The sequence below is a fragment of the Populus trichocarpa genome, chromosome 7 (assembly GCF_000002775.5).
Source record: "Populus trichocarpa isolate Nisqually-1 chromosome 7, P.trichocarpa_v4.1, whole genome shotgun sequence".
NCBI classification, from domain to species: domain Eukaryota; kingdom Viridiplantae; phylum Streptophyta; class Magnoliopsida; order Malpighiales; family Salicaceae; genus Populus; species Populus trichocarpa.
In genome coordinates, this window is record NC_037291.2 from 13,578,080 (window position 1) to 13,596,852 (window position 18,773).

Consider the following 18,773-nt stretch of genomic DNA (forward strand, 5'->3'; position numbering starts at 1 on the left):
ATTTTTTTTACTACGCCATTTTTTCTGTATTATTTTTTTTTTTTGTAATATTTAATCTTGTGTTTTCCATATAACATATTTAATAGGCTTTTTTATATATAATTTCTCTTTTTATAGCACTATTTTATTTTTATTTTTATGCAAACATGATTATAAAATAACCTTTGATTTTAGGTGCACATCAAAACACCATATAATCCCCCTTTTTTTTCCTCAATCCACCATAGAAAATAAATTTCTTTATTTACATAGTTTATAGATTATGGGTTTTGATTTTATAGTATATTCAATGCAAAACAAAACAAAAAACATGAACATATACTCAACAATCCCTCTAAATCTTAAAAAAAAAAAAAAAAGACTTTCTTCATTTCTATAATATTATTTAGCTATTAGAAATAAAAGATTTTGAACAATTCATTTTTAAAATATTTGAAGTTGTAGATTTATTTTAAATATAATTGATGAATAGAGTAATTAATATAATAATATTTACCAAAACAGAAGGCAGCACACGCCTAAAAACTAATTCCATGAATATTTTAAATCTTATCTTGATTCATGCTAAAGGGAATTTTTATAGGGACGCAAACATGAAATTGCTTGCTCTTGGCAACCAAAAAAGATCACTCATGTTGTCTTACTCAAATGGGTAAATGAGTTTATATTTTTAGTTACCCTTCTAAGTTCAAATCTATGAATAGATTTGGTTCACCCAGAAACTTAATCTTGCTGTATCCAAAGTCCAAACTGATTTGATGGAACCCATGGAAAATCGACATTTGGTCCTCAAGACAAATACCCTCCTGCTTCTTCACCATCACGACACTGCTGCTTAAAATTTCTTCCATGGATAAAGAACTAGCCCTAATTGCTTTATGTTTGCTTGGAATCACAAAGCACTCGTGCCTATCAGGCCAGCCCATTGTGTTCCTTTGAAAGTCAGATTTTTTTTATTTATTTTTTTGTTAATGAGATCATTAGATGAATTAGGCAAATAGGACTTTTACAGAAAGCTTTGCAAGGAGGTTGCTATGAACCCAAAAGAAAACATTACCAAAAATCTTGGCAGCCCATAAACGCAAAGCAGAAACTTTGGGCAAAAACAGGCATCTACTATGATACTACAAACACCAATACACCGTCGCCAGCCCTTGAACCAGATTCAGCTAAAAAACAAACCTGAAACTCAAGCAAGAAATCTTGCTCTCTCACTCACAGAAGCGGATTCTACAAGAGAAGTAGCTCGAAATCAAGACTGAGCATGGCATAATATCACTGGCAACAACACTGACAAAAGCAACACCAAAACACTCTTTACACGAATTGACCTTAATAGAGAATAGCAAACCTCAGACTTCGTTTAGTACAAGCAAGCTGCTGTTATGAGCACAGCCATTTCAACTTCAACTGTTAGCACACTGCAGCAAAGGCTCTATGGAGTTCTTGTATTTTTTAAACTGCATCCAACCGAGCAAAAGCATAGAGACAAATTCAGTTTAGCAATCACAAAAAGAAATCAGTTCCTAGTCAATTTGAAAAAATTGTTCATATTAATTCGATGACAAGCAAGCCCACAGAAATTCATCAATGGAATCAAAGGCAGTTCACCTGTTCAGCAATCTCTTCACGTTTGCTAACTAGCTTTTGAACTTTAGCGGCACCAGATTCATTTACCATGTTAGTCTTTGAAGTTATGGCATCCACCTATTATTGGAACAAAAGAAACTTAGGTAATATTGAACTACTTCAGATCAATATGAGTTAGTTTAGCATTATGTATAAATGTACCTCTGACAATACAGCTTCAACCCTCCTTTGTCTTGCTTCTAGATCATGCCTCTTGGATTCCACCTCCGACTTAATAGTATTATATTCTTTAGTAGCTTCCTCACACTTCATATCTCTTTCTTTCTCTAACAGCTTTTTTAACTCATTCAACTGTTGTGCTGGGAAAGGCAGAATATGCTATCTATCAGCTCCAAAGCATTCATTCAAATATAAAGACACCAAATTAACTCAAGTTTCATAAGAATTTACCTTTCATTTGTAGTTCAACCAGTTTGGCATCAAGTGACTTATCCATCAGTCCATCGTCACTGAGCTTAGCTTTTAAAGCCTTATAGTCTTTTTCGATGGATTTGGCAGAATTTACCTATCAAAATTGGAAATTACATCCTGAGGATTCGGGAATTACATTCAGTCATTGCCTAACTAAACAGATAGTATGCTTTAGGAATATGCAGAGCCTGTTGCGTTGCACCATAAATTAATACTATAAACAGATAGCACTCAAAAGCCTATATGGGGCGCTAAAAGAAAATAAAAAGCAATCTGCGTGATTAGGTGTTTATTGATATTATAATAAGATATCATTTTCCTCTTGGTGGTCATAGAGTATTCTAAATGAAGCTGTTAGACCAGAATACTGAATTGCAGAGGACAAAAAAGTAGCCATGTGCTCACCTGTTCATGGATTGCCTGCATCTGATCGAAGTGCTTTGACATTTTCTTAAGAGCCTGAGAGTAGAACTTAAAGATATCAGTAAAACTTTGTGTAGCTGATTATAAGAATCCAGTAAAAAATTGTTTAGCTGATTATCCAACAGGCTAGACACAGGAAACACCATTGAAGTAAAATAGATTTGACAACAGCAAATGTAATGCTAAATCCAAAAAGAATAAATGGTTGAAACCTGATAGTTTCAAGAACCGCATCCCGTTTAGCATTTGAAAAAGAAATAAATAATTTGGAAGCTGAACAAAGCCTATAGAGCTCAAATCTCATTCCATTCAAAATCATTTATCCAGATGAAATATCAAATTTTAGAGTCTACCTCGAGCAATCTCACAATATCAACAATTAGAAAGTCAGAGAAACTTCTCGGAAAACAAATATTTATAAAACATAATGCAATGAAACTAGACTGCATTTTCATAAATATGTAATAAGCAAACTCCAATAGGCTAGCCAAGTTTAGCAACCCCTGAAGGTAACATATTAGTTACCTTTGTATAAACCTCAAGGACAGCAGTCTTAGCCTCAAAGGACTGCATTGCTAATCTTTCAGCATTCCTTGCCTCTTCTCGAACTGATTTCTTCTCCTCCAAAGCCCTCTTTTAGCCCATGCAATGATTGTTATTTGCAAGTCAAAAAGGGATCCAAAAGGAAAATAAAAGCATGCAAATAATGAAAACAACAATGACAAAGTGTAGGGTGCTGCATAAAAAAAAAGGAACTAAGAATCTTCAAAAAGACATTTTCTCATTTGTTCATGAGATTGAGGAGGCGTATACAACCACCGTGTTGGGCCATGTATCTCATCAAATAAAGAAGTAGCTTATTGGTTGGAACTCTCATAAAAGTAGGACGGGTTAAGCTAAATACCAACAGAGCAAGCAAAGTTAGCCAGGTGAGGGCAGGAGCAGGTGGCTTACTGCATGATTCTAATGGTGCATGGGTGGCTGGGTTTGTGGCCAATGTGGGTCAATGAGATGCTATAAGGGCAGAACTGCCAGGTGTTTTTTATGGGTTTGGAGTCAGCTCGTCAAAGAGATTGCAAATACATTGAGCTGGAAGTGACGTGGTCTACCATGCTTTACAAGGGCAACAAGGTTTTCTGCAATCAGACCCCTCCATGCAGTAGTTTAATCCTTAGAGAAGTTTTCCCTGGGAAATCAGTTTAACTCACACATATCTGGAGGGAAATAGACCTACTCCCACATATTTGGTGACTTAGGAAACTATTTTTATCAATTCCAAAATCATGATCTAAAGCCACTCCAAATTCCTCTGAGGCAAGGATTGCCATTTTGTATAACCAGTGAATCATATCATGCCTTACTATTTTACACCATTATAATGTAGAGCAAGGCCATCCCTCCACAGTTGACTGTGGCTCCTATAGTTATATAAACTTCACTAGAGCATGCATTATAAATTTTGGATATTTCAAGTGCCAATGTTTGAATAAGTGGACTTTAATATGAAGAAGAAAATATACCTGTAATTTATCTGGTGATTGAACAATTTTTGAACGTAAATTCGCATTCTCTTGAACACTTTGTACCAGGTCAAACTCAGCCCTTGAAATCTGAAAAAACAAAACAAAAGCCTAACTATCAACAACAGCCACTATGATGACTCCCCGTAACTAAGCACTCGGAATAAATACCTATCTGTAAGGTAATCCTATATATACACACATGTTCAAAAGATTTACTGGTATTATGATATCATTTTACTCTCGGCATTCGAAATCCGAATAATAAATCAAAAGATGCACTATATGTAAGGTAAGCATACGCATGTTCAAAGTGTCAACCCACATGATTAACATAAAAAGATGTTTTTGTTATCATTCAATGTGATATAACATAATAATATCATGGCGCGAAGCACAAGATAGTATTAAGGTAAGGGAAAGTGCATCGAAAAGAAGATTAAAACGTTCCACACAAAGCGCAGATAACTCAAATCTTCAAAGGTTATGTCTAGCCGCCAGACACAGTTAACTTTTATATTTAAATTATAACCTCAAATCAATCCATCAATCAATCACAGAGCATAGAAGCCTCTAAATTCACAAAAATCTATTCACCAAAATCAACAAACAACACATAACCAACTTTCAACATCCTTACCTCCCCGTCCATTTCCGAACTCCTCTCCTTCAACTTCCTATACGAAGCTCTCAGGGACATCTGGTGGTTGTTGAGGTCAGCAATCTCTTGTCGCAATTCTTTAACTTTGCCATCAACCTCTTGAGCAAGCGGTAACTCTCTCTCCCTCGCATCATTATACTCCGCGATCTCCGCATTCAACTACACGACCCCAAAAAAAAAACATAAAACATTCTCTTTAAAAAAAAATTACTAATAATAATAATTGCAACCTCCTCCTATAAAAATATCATGACCACCCAACCTGGGAAATCTTATCCTCCAAGCCTCTTCGCTGCTCGTCAAGAAGCGTAAGTTCCTCCCCAATCGGCCTCAATTCATTCATTTTCGAGTCTTTATGAAGACAGAAATTGAGAATGGCACTTAGAAAAAACTGGGTGCGATCTCCTTGAGGCTTCAAAAGATCTCTGAGAGTAAAATCAGCAGGACATTGAAGCATTGTTATAACCTCTTTTACCTTAATATAAAGATTCATAATCCGGGCCGACCCGACATGGTAATGCGGGTTCTCAAGCTGCTCTAAAGCTGCAAACTCAACTTGCCCTTCATCTTCCCTGCAAAAATTCAACAATCCTAGCAAAAATTAATTTATCATTATTATTTAAAATAAAAATAGAAAAGATGATGAGACTTACTCGTGGAGAAGATCGAGGTAGACTAGGAGACGGGTGTAGATATCGGCGACGAAATCTGGCGTTGGATTTTTCAGGTCAGTTTCGATTATGGCGGCGATTTGTGACTCTGCAAGGATTGAAATCATGTCCGTACGGGAGAGCATAGGGTACTCGAATTTCGACATTTTTTAGGGTTTTTTTCCTTCTTCTGCTGCAGCTCCGCTGCTCCTGCTGCTGAGTGGAGTGGTGGTTTTGGTGGGAGTGTGTTTGGGGTTTTGAATTTGGATTTTTTTAGCATAGATACAAAATAGTCCCCCTATTATCTGTTTTGTATCGATTTTGCTCATAAACAATTTTGATTTCTAAATCGGAGCTTTCGTTTGTTCTCACTTCTCAATTTTAACTTTTTGAGGTTTCCTCCTGTTTTTTTCCTTGTGTAGTGTGTTGAGTTAATTATAAATCAGTCTCACTAATTAATTCGTACTTTTTTATTCAGAGATTACATATTTGATTTCTATATTTATTGTCTAACCTCATTTATATTACAGTCATTTTTATTTATTTCATGTTATTTTTTTATATAAAAAAAATTATGTTATTTTCTATTCCTTTTAAATAAAAGGACTCACAGGATTTATATTAAGTTGGAAAGCATTTTCAAATTTTTTACATATATAATGAGTTTCAAAATACAGAATTGGATTTTTATCGTTTAGATTATGAGTTAGTCACATCTTCTGGCAAGATAATATATTCTACATTATTTATGATACTTGTAGTTTGTCATAAAAAGCTTGTAACTTGCAAAATAATTTCTTTAAATAGAATTTTAGGATCATTGAATGATAAAGTCAGTGATCTTTAAATAAATAGCTACCATAAATGAGAGAAAAAACATTTATTATTAAGAAAAAAGGTTTTTGTTGATAATTTTGATATGATAAATGCTTTAAATTTAATAATGTATTTTTATTGAGAATAAAGATTATAAACCTTGAACTTCAAGGATTTATAAGATATTTATAGTTTGTGAATCTTTTTTTTTTATTGAGAAAAGATGTTGGAATGTAATTTTGCCATAATAACATTTCATAAGAGATAAATATCCCTTACACGTGTATTAATAAAGTATAAATATCTCTCACATAAATATTATTAAATGATAAATATCTTTTACACATGTATTAATGAAGTATAACCATCTCTCACATTAATATTATTAAGGGATAAAAATCTCCTACATAATATTAATGAAATGAAAAGATACACGGGTCTAGGCCACAAAGTTCGGCTTAGCATGGGTTGGGACATGCATTGAGCCCAAAGATATTTAGATATGTCCCTGGACTTAAACACATGGCCAAGGCCCACTTTTACACCAAGTGAAGCCCAGAACGTGGGCTCAAGCATAGCGTCGGAACCTATGAGGTGCTAGGCGTGTGCCCAACACCTAGGCTTGGGCATGCTACCCAAGCCCAAAGGGTGCTGGGCGTGTTGCCTAAGCTCATGGGGTGTTAGGTCTACACTCAGTACTTGGGTCGGGGTGCTGGGGTGGAGTTCATTGGACATTAAGCTTGAGCCCATAAGCAATTGAGATCAATCAAGTTGTTTGAGCCCATGGTTTTTAGCATTCAAGTCTTGTTTATGAGCCAGTTAATTTTACTGGACGTTAAGCCTGAGCCCATAAGCAATTGAGACCAAACAAGTTGTTTAAGCCCATGGTTTTTAGTATTTAAGTTTTTAAAAAGGTTTTTGAGCCAGTTAATTTTAAATTTATCAACATCAAAACTAAATCTCTTTTTAATAGATTTTAAATATGACATAGTTAGTGCATTTTTTTAAAAATTATAAATTATTGTTTTGAATTGTAAATAGTAAATTCATTACCAACAAGACTAAATATATGCGAATTATATATATATATATATATTATCTTAATCTTATAATTATTTAGAATATAAAACACTCTTATTAACAATTATTTTTCTAATTAAAAAGTAAAAATATTATTTATATTACCTTTTAAAATAATAAAAGGCAAAGTTTATAAGTTTATAACCAAATATAACTCATAGATAAAATTTGAGTTTTCCAAAAACATTAAAATGCCAGAAACATTTTTATCGTAAAAAGTAAAGTTACTATTAATTCTAAAAAAAGTAATAATAATCACATTCACTGCAATTTTCTTTTTCTTTTTTTAATTTTTTTTCAAAGATAATAGAATTACACTCCTGAATCCTATTAAGTGATAACCTTTCATGAATGACAAGTCGATTATATTGTCAATGAAGAGTATGTCTTGTATTATGATGTAATGATATTTTTAAAAGTATTTTTTATTTAAAAATAAATTAAAATAATTTTTCTAATATATTTTTATTTTTAACATCAATATATATATTTTTAAAAAAATATAAAAAATATCAATTTAATACATTTTCAAGTTAAACATATTTAAAACATGCACAAAGATTGAAATGTAATGCTACACTAAAAATATTTCTGATCTTACATTTTAAAAATATTTTTGAAAAAATTTTAAAATTTTTTATTTGTTTCAAATTATTTTTTTAATGAATTGTTTTCACGTGCTAAAATAAATTTAAAAAAATAAAAAAATTATTTTAATATATTTTTAAATAAAAAAATAATTTAAAAACAAGTAACGAGATACTTCCTAAGTAAGCCTACAGTCGTCACGCCTCCGCGTCATCATCCACGTTTCTGCACGGCACCGTATCTCTCACGTGCAACACACCATTGACCCTGTCCTGTCTCCATATATGTGTATATATATATATATATATATGAACTGCATTTTACCGAAGAAATCGATTACAGGGAAAATACGAAACGAAAATGGGAGGTGCGTTAATTACTTCGAACTTCAAAAGTTAAGAATCGTACCCGATCCCTAAAATCTTAGCATTTGATTCAAAAGTAAGAATCATAACAGGTGGACAGAAAAACTTCAATTGTTGGAAAATCAATTAAAAACAAGGGTATAAATTGAATAAATATAAAGTACAGAACCAAATTAAAGCTAAGAGTACCTTACATGACATTGATAAAGACTTCGGAGCCTTAGAAGCTGCAAGCTTTTCACTCTCTCTCTCTCTCTCTGCCTGCAAGCTTACCCCACCTTCTTCTATCCTGAGAGAAGACAAGTTGACCTAGACAGAGAAAAAACAAACACACAGAACTTTCTCTCTCTAGAAAATTTACAATGGCAAGCAGCTTCAGTCCTTTTCTCTCTCCACCAGCAAAACGCCCCGTATATTACTCCACCATCTTGCCCGACCCGAACCCGAATTCCACAAACGGATACTCCGCAAACAAACGCTCCAAACCCCACCCCTCTACTTCAGCTGCTCCGTCACCAGTCCCGTCGGGCCACGTCTTGTTCCGTCTACTCTGTCACGAGTCAAGAATTGGTGGCATTATAGGAAAGGGCGGCAACATAATAAAAGGCTTGCAACAACAAACCGGAGCTAAGATCCGGATAGAAGATGCTCCACTCGAATCACCGGATCGGGTGATAACGATAGTTGGTTCAGTTACGCAATCGTCGGTGGTATTTAGTGGAATTGGGAGTGCAATCGAGGTTTCCAAGGGGCAGGAGGCATTGGTTAGGGTTTTTGAGAGGATATTAGAGGTGGCGGCGGAGAGTGATTCGGTGGCGGGTGGGTTGGTTTCTTGCAGGTTGTTGGCGGAGATAAGTTCGGTTGGGGCGGTTATTGGGAAAGGGGGAAAAACAGTGGAGAAGATTAGGAAAGATTGTGGGTGTAAAGTTAAGGTTTTGATTGATAAATTACCTGCTTGTGCTTCTTCTAATGAAGAGATGATTGAGGTAATTGAAATTTATAATAGGGTTTTTGATTTCAGAGTTTTGATCTTTTTTTTTGGTTTTATTAGTTTTTTTTTCTAGAGTAATTATTGAGCTTTGAATTCTATTATTGTGATCTGGGAACAGATTCGTTATCAGTTAAATGAATATTTATTGCTCTTGTGGAAATGGTTAATATTTGCAGATTGAAGGGGATGTTTCAGCTGTAAAGAAAGGACTTGTTGCGGTTTCTCACCGCCTTCAAGATTGTCAACCGGTTGATAAAACAAGGGTGATCAGCAGCAAACCTGTTGAGGCAGTTTCCAGAGTCTCTTTTCCTGAAGTGGGTGTAGAAATTCTTCCACAGCATTCTGCAGTGCGACCCACCATAGCACAACATTCCGTAGCGCCACCCACTGTAACGAATAGCTCCATTGATTATGCTTCAGGAACTCATCTTTTTTCGTTGGAGTCCGAGAGGGTCAGCACTCTGGACACAAGTACACCACAACAGCAAGTGGTTTTTAGAATTCTGTGTAATAATGATAGGGTTGGGGGTGTTATTGGAAAAGGTGGCAACATAGTCACGGCTCTTCAGAATGAGACAGGTGCTACTATAAGCATTGGACCTAAGGTGGCTGGGTGTGATGAGCGACTAATCACTGTTACTGCATCTGAGGTTTGGCATTATGTATCCTTTTTCATATTCCTATTCAAGCAGTGGTTATCATGTGGGAAGTAGTGCTAATGACTAATTGCACTGGTGTCTTCTCCTGCAGAACCCAGAGTCTCGGTACTCAGCTGCACAGAAGACTGTTGTGCTTGTTTTCTCGAGGGTTGTGGAGTCCGTCATTGAAAAGGGTCTAGATCCAGGCTCAAGCGAGGGGTCCCCTGTTAGTGTGAGGCTCGTGGTTTCCCCAAACCAAGTTGGCTGTTTGTTGGGAAAAGGAGGCACAATAATTTCAGAAATGCGGAAGGCAACCAGTACCAGCATACGAATAATAGGGCGTGACCAGGGTAACCCTAAGTGTGTGCCAGAGAATGATCACGTGGTAGAGGTATAATGAAGTCTTTATCGATTCATTTTTTAGTTGGTACAGTGCAAGGATAACAAAGATCACCCTTTTTACTTTTTTGAGGTGCAATTAAAAATGAATCTCAAATTAAATGCAAGAGTTATGGCTTGAGGTCTTAATAACTCTTAAATATTCTGGATTTTCAAATTAAAAAAATTGTTCAACTCTTTATTCTGGTCAACAACAAATCCCTTTTACTGACCTGCTCTAACACAGCACAATTTTTCATTGTCTGTTTTGTTGTTTTTTTGACAGATTTTGGGAGATTTTTTGAATGTGAAAGACTCAATATACCACATTACTGGAAGACTCAGAGATAATCTTTTCTCTAGCATTCTGGGTACTCCTGGAGCAAGGAGCAGTTCTTCTGTATTAGCTGAGACCAGCCCCTATGTGAGATCGATGGACCCAGTGAGGGATGCCAAGAGGGATTCGCTGAGGGATCCATTGTGGGAGCCACTGAGGGATATTACGAGGGATCCATTGAGAGACTCACTGAGGGATTTTATGAGGGATCCATTGAGAGACCCTCTGAGGGATGAATTTAGGGATTCGTTGAGGGAAACTGTGAGGGATCCTTTGAGGGAACCAGTGAGGGATCCTTTGAGGGGACCTGGGAGGGGTCCATTGAGGGAGCTAGGGAGGGATTCTGCCTCTTTTTTGCAGCCAATGGTGGGCATTTCTCATAATCTAAATCGCCAAACTGTTATAACACAGAGTATGGATCATCTTGGATTTTCACGTAGTTTAGATCATTCTCCTTCACCAAGGTTATGGGGATCACAGGTACTATCTTCCTCCCTGTAGGATGTTACTATTTGTCTTTTCCCCTGTTGGGTTATAATGTTTGTTCACTTTGTTTTGGTGGGACTGATTGCAGACAATACCTGGAGTAAATCCACGGGGCATATCAGATCTCAGTGGAGGACTGCCTTCTTTTAAAGCTGGCCTAGATGATCTTGTCAGGTTAGTAACATGTTACTTGGTCTGTGAAAACTTTAAGACCTTTGCTCTTGTATTAAATAGCATGTAGAATAAAAACTGTTGAATTTTAGAAGGAGTGAGAAGAGGAAGAGTTAGACCAAAATAGTGTCACCAGGGGTTCGATATCACAATTCTTAGAAACTTTAACCAATTAGATAAGTGAATGGAAAGAAAGGGTTCACGTGGTTGACTGTGACTAGTTCGGGATAGAGCATACTTGACTTGAGTTTCATCATCGTGGCAATTGTTATTTTAATCAGTAATTAGATTTAGTGCAACTTCAGTAGACAGGAATAGAAGAAAGCAAGACCTAAGGCATTTTACCCAAATTTTATAGGAAATAAATAAGTCATTATTACTATTTGAAATATGATTAGCATTCTCCCTGACCAGTCATCTACAACTTCTGATCACTTGCACTTTATGAGCTTTTGTCTCTTTCCTCTGGCATGCAGTGGAGGTAAGTCTGCTTTTGTTACAAATACAACTGTAGAGATCGTAATTCCTGAGCATACTTTCGGCTCTGTATATGGGGAGAATGGTAGCAATCTAGCTCGTTTGAGACAGGTATGCACTTTTGCCTTTTATTTTTCTGTTAGTTTTGCTTCTGCTGTCATTGTGTTGTCCAAGATAGTTAAACAAGTAAATCAATATGATTTATTACTCATTGAATGGAGTTCTCATTGTCACACTGATAATCCTAAAGGCTTTTTAGAAGTTGCTTCTTCAAGCATTACTGTTATTATTATTTTGGTTCATTATTTTGAAGGAGAGGAAAAGAATTTTGACACATTGACCGAGTTTAAAACCATCAAAAGAATAGCACTTAAGTTTAATTCTCAAGCATCAATGTGCCTTCTCCTTGGCCAGACTATTCTGGTTAATGAGATAAGGAACATATTCTTTCCCTAGCTTGATAAGAATTTTAATTTCTTTATTTTCCCCTTTAAATTTTGTAAGTTAATTTTTTTGCTAGTTTATTGCAAGTTACTCTTTTCTGTGCTGATATATTAATGGTGCTTCTATTCTTGTGGGTGTGATATGAATTATCAACACAATCTTTGTAAATTAGTAAATGGACTTACATGAAGAATAGGATTAGCCTAACAACTTGAGGCCAACCAGTTTGAAACTTCCTATAAGTATTGACACATAAGGTTACATCTATAATGTACAAGTAAAATTCAACCTCGTTATTAGATGTAAAAAGACAACTTGTATAATACGAGCTGCTGAAGTAAAAAGGACCAACTTTCTTGTTACACAAAATTGAAATGTTAAACAAGAGAGAAGGCACAATACAATCAGTTTGATGCCCACCACCTTTGTAACCAATCTACTCAGAAACTGACCACAAATATGATACAATTGCCTTGATGCCAAACTAATTTCAAATGCTCAAACCTATAAATAAGCTGATTGAAATTCCTTGAAGACAACCCACTTAACGATTATGCACCTTAAATTCCTCTACACAAGACTTGCACCTACAGAAGAAAAATAGTATTTGAAGGCTTTAATAATTTTAACTTGATTCTCATTATAAAAAGCATAAATAAAACCATACCTTTGAATTTTCTATCTTTCAAATGTATTTAAGTTGAAGAAATATGAAATCTTTAAGGAAAATATTCTATAACTAATTACCCATCAGGTATAGAAGTTGGGCATTAGAAATGAGTCTCCCTGATTATTAGGATTGCATTATTTTTAATTTAGTTTACACCTTATTAATTATTTCAGTAATAATTGAGAATGGTATGTCCAAAAAGTGTTTCACACCTTAAAAAACTTTTACATACATTATACATCTTATCTTAAATCTACTTCAGCTTATCCTCTGGTGTTCATTAATCAGTTCTCAGGTGCCAAGGTAATAGTGCATGAACCTCGTCTAGGAACAAGTGACAGGATTATTGTTATATCTGGGACCCCTGATGAAACCCAAGCAGCTCAGAGCCTCCTTCACGCATTCATCCTCACTGGACAATATTGACAAAAATATGTTTGGTTGGAACTACTTTCACAAAGAAGTCACAGTTGCTTCGTTTAGTTTCCTTTTCTTTCACCAAACTGTGTACACTAATCCTTGCCTTCTTTTATGACAAACCCTCATTTTGGAATAGGCAATTCAGCAATATTTTTTGTTGTCAGTGAACTTAACTGTTTTCTGATAATCTTGTTTTCATAACCAATTAGTTATGTCGTATCCTGGTTTCTGTCCAACTTATCATGTCCTTTCTTTGCGCGCTCGCACACACGCATTTCATCATTGGACCTTGGAACATTTAATTCAAACAGTTTTATACTTGAATTGGAAGGCAAAACCTACACTGACATGAGTCACAAACAAACAAATGCTAACTTGTCTCAGCATTGTGGAACATGTCCCTTCAATAACATCTGTACAACATGATAAAGAACACACCTTCTGTTATAATCTTGTTGCTGGTTTTATTGGGTAACAGAACATTCCCCATAAACTGAGTCAAACTGATTAATACTTGACCAGGAAGGTTAAACTCCCTTACATGAGGACACAAAAGAACAAATTCCAAAAATACATCTGCATTTTAGAACATCATACTGCACTTATATTTTTAGTGTTACACCATTATGTTGTGCCATCAGGAACTGGCAAATTTCCAGTTTAGGACAGGTAGCGTTAACGATCCAGTTTGAAAACTTTGTTTCAAATCAGGGGAGGACTTAATAGTTCATATAGTCTTCAGAAGAAGAGAATGTTTATTAGACCCAATGTTTTTTTTCTTTTTTGTTTGTGTTTAAAGAAATTGTTGAACCTGTTAATCATTTATTTACTCTTACATGGTGCATGGAGCTTAGGAGTGTTGGTTCCTGGTTTTGGCAGCTTTAAATGATAAGAGTTAAATGCCTAAAGACATGTCTTTTGCACGTATCAAAAAGGATAGATGACTTGAGAACTAAAACTCTCAACTTTTTGAGGGATTTTTGGGTTGACTACACTTGAAGGATTATTGGTTGCTTGGTGTAAAGGAATTGTGGAAACCCAATTGGATTAGGACAGTTTTAAGTGATGTTAAATGCCTGTAAGTTTGTGGTTTTTGCACCTATGAAAAGGATAGATGGGTTTAGAAGATACTGTTGACTCTTTGAAGGATTGCAGGGTTGAAACTATACACTTTTAGATACGTAGGATTTTGGTTGATGAGGAAGATTTATAAAATTTATACGTTGTTCATCTTTTTTTTGGGGGGTTCATGTGACGCATAGTCAAATGAACATGGTAGTTTCCTTTTGTTTCTGAAAATATGTAGTTTGTACAAGAATACTGTTGACAAGGTGCGCTTTGGTTGAGATTTGGGTTGAATCTAATACTATGGTTGGGAGGATGGATAAGGGAGAGGATGGAAATGACAAGATATTAGAAACCAGAGGGAAACAAATAATGGAAAGCAATCTTTTCTTTTAGTTTTCTGGTTGGTAAGAAAATAGGAACTAAACTTTGCAGTGATTGGAAGTAAAGAGGACAAGGAAATGTAAGGTTGAAAAGAGAAAGGGAAACGGATGCCTTTTCCTCTCCCAATTCTTCTGACCTGGATGGATTTCTTTTTCCTATTCATCCATCTTTCTTTCCCCACCCAAATGTAGTGTAAATGAATGCAAACCGAAGTCCAAAAAAAAAGAATGCTTCTTAAGTCAGTCAAATGTAACATGCTTTTTATTCATGTTGCTTTGGGTAATGAGCAATCAATTCAAATTGATTGCACCTGAATCCAAATATGAAATTTCCTTGCACGAGGACACAAATCAATGATGGAATCTGTATATGCATCATAGAACACACCCTTTTATATCTTTACAGCACATTATTGTGTCATTGAGAATCTGCAAATGTTATGTCCAAACAGATTGAAATATGTATCTGCATTGTAGAACATTACCCTGCAGTAATATCAATTTCATATCCTTGTTGTGCAATCCAGAATCTTCAAATATTCAGTCCTGAACTGGTTCGGTTGTCAATTTATTTGTTGTAATAGCAACTTCATCTCAATATATGGAACCACCTTAACCATGGACACAGTGGCAGACAAGAAACTTTCTGTAGGGAGATCCAAAGGATATACTCAGACCATTCATATATGTATGTTCATGGAGCTGGTATATATATTTTACCCAAAAAACAGAAGAAATGAACATGTACAATGGTAAAAAAACTGTGTTAAGAAAGTTCGTGAGAGTAATTGTTGACCCTCATTATTTGTTTCGAGTACCTTAGCTTATTTATGCTCAAAGATCATAGGAATGATTAAATAAGTCAACGGCATGTTGCTACCGCACCAATGGTATGAGAAGAAATATAAAGAATGAATTCATTACAATGAAAGAAAGGACTAAATGTTCAAATTCATGTAACCTAACTCAGTATACAAAAAGAAATAAAAATGTGTAGATTAAATATGAACAACAAAGAAGAGGGCACCCCGCGCATTTAGCTTCTTATAACCTGAACTGGCCACACTCAAAAGCTTGCAGTCAATGCACCTCGTGGAGGTCATGATTTTTGTACATAGAAAAACAAAAAAATAGCAGATATTTCAGGTGTATGCTATTAATTAGTAGGAGCTTTTGAGGAAAAAGAGTATATCAACTCTTCGAAGATCATTGGTTTGATTACACTTTTGGCAATATGGTTCAATATTTTTCCATTGAGTAAGGACTGTGACCTTGGTTGTCTCTTGTCTCTTGTCTCCATGGATGAGTGAGTGACCTTTTTTTTTTGGAGAAAGATGAGTCGCGCATCCTTGGTGTCTATTTTTGTAAGTTTTGTTGACTTTTCATCACTCAAATAGATAAATAACAAAATAAACCTAGAAATAGATACAATAAGGTGCTATCCTTGGGTCAGATTTCGACCAAGTTGACACCATCTTTGACTAGGAGAAAAAATGAAGATGAAAATTAGAAAGGATTAACATAGAATTATATGAAGTATTTTCTCTCTGCTCTAAAAGTGTAAAGCAGAAAGCAATTTATCCCCTCAGTTGTTTGGCTAGAGGAGTAGATGTAAGTCTGAATATTAGGCAAATAATAAAACGCATAAATAGATGGACTGAAAATGCAAAAATGAAAGAAATGGACGTGTCCTTTACTCTTCTTGTTTTTATATATATATATATATATATATATATATATATATATATATATAAAACGCATAAATAGATGGAAGTCTGAAATTGATGTCTAAACATATGAGACTAGCACATCCTTTATCCCACCTCCATCTCTATTCATTCATCTAGCCTTTTACACCTTGCTTGGAACTCAAATTTCCTTTATGCATGGAAGTAAGAGATTCATGATCTTGGAAAGACGAGAGATACCTCTACCAAGCTAAATGAGAAGTACTTTACACTATTTTTTCTGTACTTTCTTTTCCACCTCCTTTCCATGCAAAAATATATTGTAAATGAAGGCAAACAGAGGTCCATTTAATGTATTTCTTAATTAGAACAACAATATTATTCATACAACAAGATATATGTCACAACAAAAGGATCTGCTGGATACAAACCCCACACTCTTTTAATTCTTCACAACTGAATCAGTTGCCGCTTCTGATGCTGGGAGGGGTGCTGCCTTGAGAATGATTTCCACGTTGTCATGGACTCCTTGTAGCAACAACTCACCATCATATGTAAGAAATTTACGCTTCTTCGCGGCTCTAAGTGTACCTACCAATGCCTCAAATATGTTTGCACACCTATCATCATTGAACAACACACCAAAAGTAACCTACAAAGCAAAAAAACAAAGTTAATGGTAGGGAAAAATGATAACAAAAAGCATGTTAAGATCTTGTTATAGGAATAGGAGATGCAAACTCCAACTTCCTAGGTCTGGTTTCTTGAGATTCATGAGCATGCCTGTTCACACGGACTTGTGCATGCAATCAGTTGATTTAGTTCCTTGGGTATATCAAGAAAAAAGATAGTGATGTCCATTACAGAGTGAAGATATCTAAGACTAACAATTTGAAGTCTTGCATGGATTGATCAAAAGAATACCTAACTAGTGAGTTGTATGCAATGCATTATGTTTTTCCTCGAGTATGATCGAACTTGTGTGACCTGGAGAACATCTTCAAGAATTGACACGGGTAAAGAATCATAATGCAGCAATTATCCAAATGAGGTATGCTTGTATTTTTTTTAGACAACTGATTTGGTTTTTGTGAAGCATTTTTTAATGTTGAAAACGAGCAGGCATATAAAGCAAGAGAGCAAGGATGCAGGGGACCAGCTCTAGGGCAGTTTCTCTTTTGCAAATACCTGAGTTGTAATTATGAAACAAGCAGAAATCATAGATTAGTTGAACTCCGATATGTATCACTTTGTAATATTGAGTATATGACAGTTTTATTTAATCTTCTCCTTTTCCTGTCACCCTCTAACTCCAATAGCTATGCTTTTGAATATTGAGCATGCTACTGGGTGCTCGACTAGTTCAGAATGTTCGAAAATCAGATTCGAAACATCCTAGATCTTCAAAACTAAAAAGGCAATAAAATTTGAATAGCCAAAGAGTCGCTAGAATATCAACCCCAGTGACAATCAACGAGATAAAAACATCATGTTATTTAAGGAGAAAACCTGCTTCTGGCATGACAAGGGATCCCTCAAAGGACTCGAGTAGCTAAAAATAGACCCAAGATTGTTAAGAAAGCTGTTCTTGATCAGAAATGCTAAAGTTACTCATAGTCTTGAAGTGGTAGAGAGATGAGAGAGACTAGATCTAAAGAATTTGCAGAAACTGCAAACTGTTCGATGTGTTTGCTGCCTGTAACCTGTTGCTCAAGGACCAGAGAACACTGTATTGTGGGTTCCTTCAAAATAATCTTCAAAGGGCATAAACTTAACCACCAAACCGTTGACCTTTACATTCTGCAACTTGTACAAATATGATAATGGAACAGAAGAGCCAGCGTGGAAGGAAGAACAAGAAGCACCAGCAGCAGCTAGATCTAGGTTTTACGAACAAACTCAACAACAAAATGGATGGCAGATCCAGTGCATGGAGATCCGGATCATAGCATTTTCAAAGAAATCATATGCTTAAATTCCAGAAAAAAAATATAATGATGTGTCTGCAGCTGTACACGTAAATTTACCTTGTAGGAGCCATCAGGCTGGACCTTGCCAAGCCTTTGGATTTCTTCTTTGAGTCTTCCCACCTCTTCTTCAACATTCATGGTTTCTCTCTTTCTCTCTTCCCTTCTTTTTTCCTCTGAGATATCTTCTCTCCTCGCAGTTTCTTATCCAAGTTTCGGAATTTGGAGGAATGTCCTTTATGCTTTTATTTTACACTTCCCCATAAAATAGCCTTTTTTGGTTTGATGAAAGGACCAATCCAGTTGTATAATTAAAGATGTCCTTTTTTAAATAAAAAAAATTAACTTGAACGAGAAGAATTATTAACTAGATTAAAATTTAATTGATATTGCATATTAATTGGTGACATGGTTGATTTAATTAAATCTAATAAATTTAATATCAAAGAATTTTATTTAAAAAGGAAAAAAATTATATTGTTGTTATAAAAAAA

At 35.2% G+C, this 18,773-nt stretch overlaps 3 protein-coding genes across 5 annotated transcripts; 1 reads left to right on the top strand and 2 right to left on the bottom strand.

The window, feature by feature from the left end:
* Positions 1 to 1,004: 1,004 nt before the first annotated feature.
* On the bottom strand, positions 1,005 to 5,701 carry LOC7486065 (kinetochore protein NUF2 homolog). Of its 2 annotated transcripts, XR_002982860.2 has the most exons (11): positions 5,319 to 5,701; positions 4,928 to 5,237; positions 4,645 to 4,824; positions 4,005 to 4,094; positions 3,010 to 3,117; positions 2,467 to 2,520; positions 2,041 to 2,155; positions 1,792 to 1,949; positions 1,612 to 1,707; positions 1,352 to 1,460; positions 1,005 to 1,230 (listed from the first exon to the last, which is right to left on the bottom strand). XR_002982860.2 is itself a non-coding variant. In XM_002309825.4 (10 exons), the coding sequence occupies exons 1-10, from the start codon at positions 5,480 to 5,482 to the stop codon at positions 1,407 to 1,409; spliced, it is 1,329 nt and encodes a 442-aa protein (XP_002309861.3). In that variant the 5' UTR covers positions 5,483 to 5,700; the 3' UTR covers positions 1,005 to 1,406. The 2 variants fall into 2 exon arrangements, 1 of the variants encoding a protein (XP_002309861.3); XM_002309825.4 differs by having other exon boundaries at positions 1,005 to 1,460; positions 5,319 to 5,700.
* A 2,695-nt stretch (positions 5,702 to 8,396) lies between these two features.
* Positions 8,397 to 17,614, top strand: LOC7485028 (KH domain-containing protein HEN4). Of its 2 annotated transcripts, none has more exons than XM_024605905.2 (7): positions 8,397 to 9,150; positions 9,332 to 9,805; positions 9,906 to 10,184; positions 10,458 to 10,988; positions 11,083 to 11,168; positions 11,642 to 11,753; positions 17,232 to 17,614. In XM_024605905.2, exons 1-7 carry the CDS (start codon positions 8,527 to 8,529, stop codon positions 17,238 to 17,240), a joined length of 2,115 nt encoding a protein of 704 aa, XP_024461673.2. In that variant the 5' UTR covers positions 8,397 to 8,526; the 3' UTR covers positions 17,241 to 17,614. The 2 variants fall into 2 exon arrangements, with proteins under 2 accessions (XP_024461673.2, XP_002310483.3); XM_002310447.4 differs by lacking the exon at positions 17,232 to 17,614 and adding an exon at positions 13,045 to 13,412.
* Positions 16,654 to 18,565, bottom strand: LOC7486064 (costars family protein). The gene is made up of 2 exons (XM_002309824.4): positions 18,340 to 18,565; positions 16,654 to 16,964 (listed from the first exon to the last, which is right to left on the bottom strand). Exons 1-2 carry the CDS (start codon positions 18,418 to 18,420, stop codon positions 16,755 to 16,757), a joined length of 291 nt encoding a protein of 96 aa, XP_002309860.1. The 5' UTR covers positions 18,421 to 18,565; the 3' UTR covers positions 16,654 to 16,754.
* Positions 18,566 to 18,773: the final 208 nt, after the last annotated feature.

Coding starts and splice junctions, on each gene's coding strand:
- LOC7485028 (XM_002310447.4), top strand. CDS start 8,527: ATGGCAAGCAGCTTCAGTCCTTTTCTCTCTCCACCAGCAAAACGCCCC. Junction 10,989..11,082: donor CAAGGTTATGGGGATCACAG/GTACTATCTTCC, acceptor GACTGATTGCAG/ACAATACCTGGAGTAAATCC. Junction 11,754..13,044: donor ATCTAGCTCGTTTGAGACAG/GTATGCACTTTT, acceptor TTCATTAATCAG/TTCTCAGGTGCCAAGGTAAT.
- LOC7486065 (XM_002309825.4), bottom strand. CDS start 5,482: ATGTCGAAATTCGAGTACCCTATGCTCTCCCGTACGGACATGATTTCA. Junction 3,118..4,004: donor AATCACCAGATAAATTACAG/GTATATTTTCTT, acceptor ATGGGCTAAAAG/AGGGCTTTGGAGGAGAAGAA. Junction 2,156..2,466: donor TGCAGGCAATCCATGAACAG/GTGAGCACATGG, acceptor CAATTTTGATAG/GTAAATTCTGCCAAATCCAT.
- LOC7486064 (XM_002309824.4), bottom strand. CDS start 18,420: ATGAATGTTGAAGAAGAGGTGGGAAGACTCAAAGAAGAAATCCAAAGG. Junction 16,965..18,339: donor AGCCTGATGGCTCCTACAAG/GTAAATTTACGT, acceptor TTTGCTTTGTAG/GTTACTTTTGGTGTGTTGTT.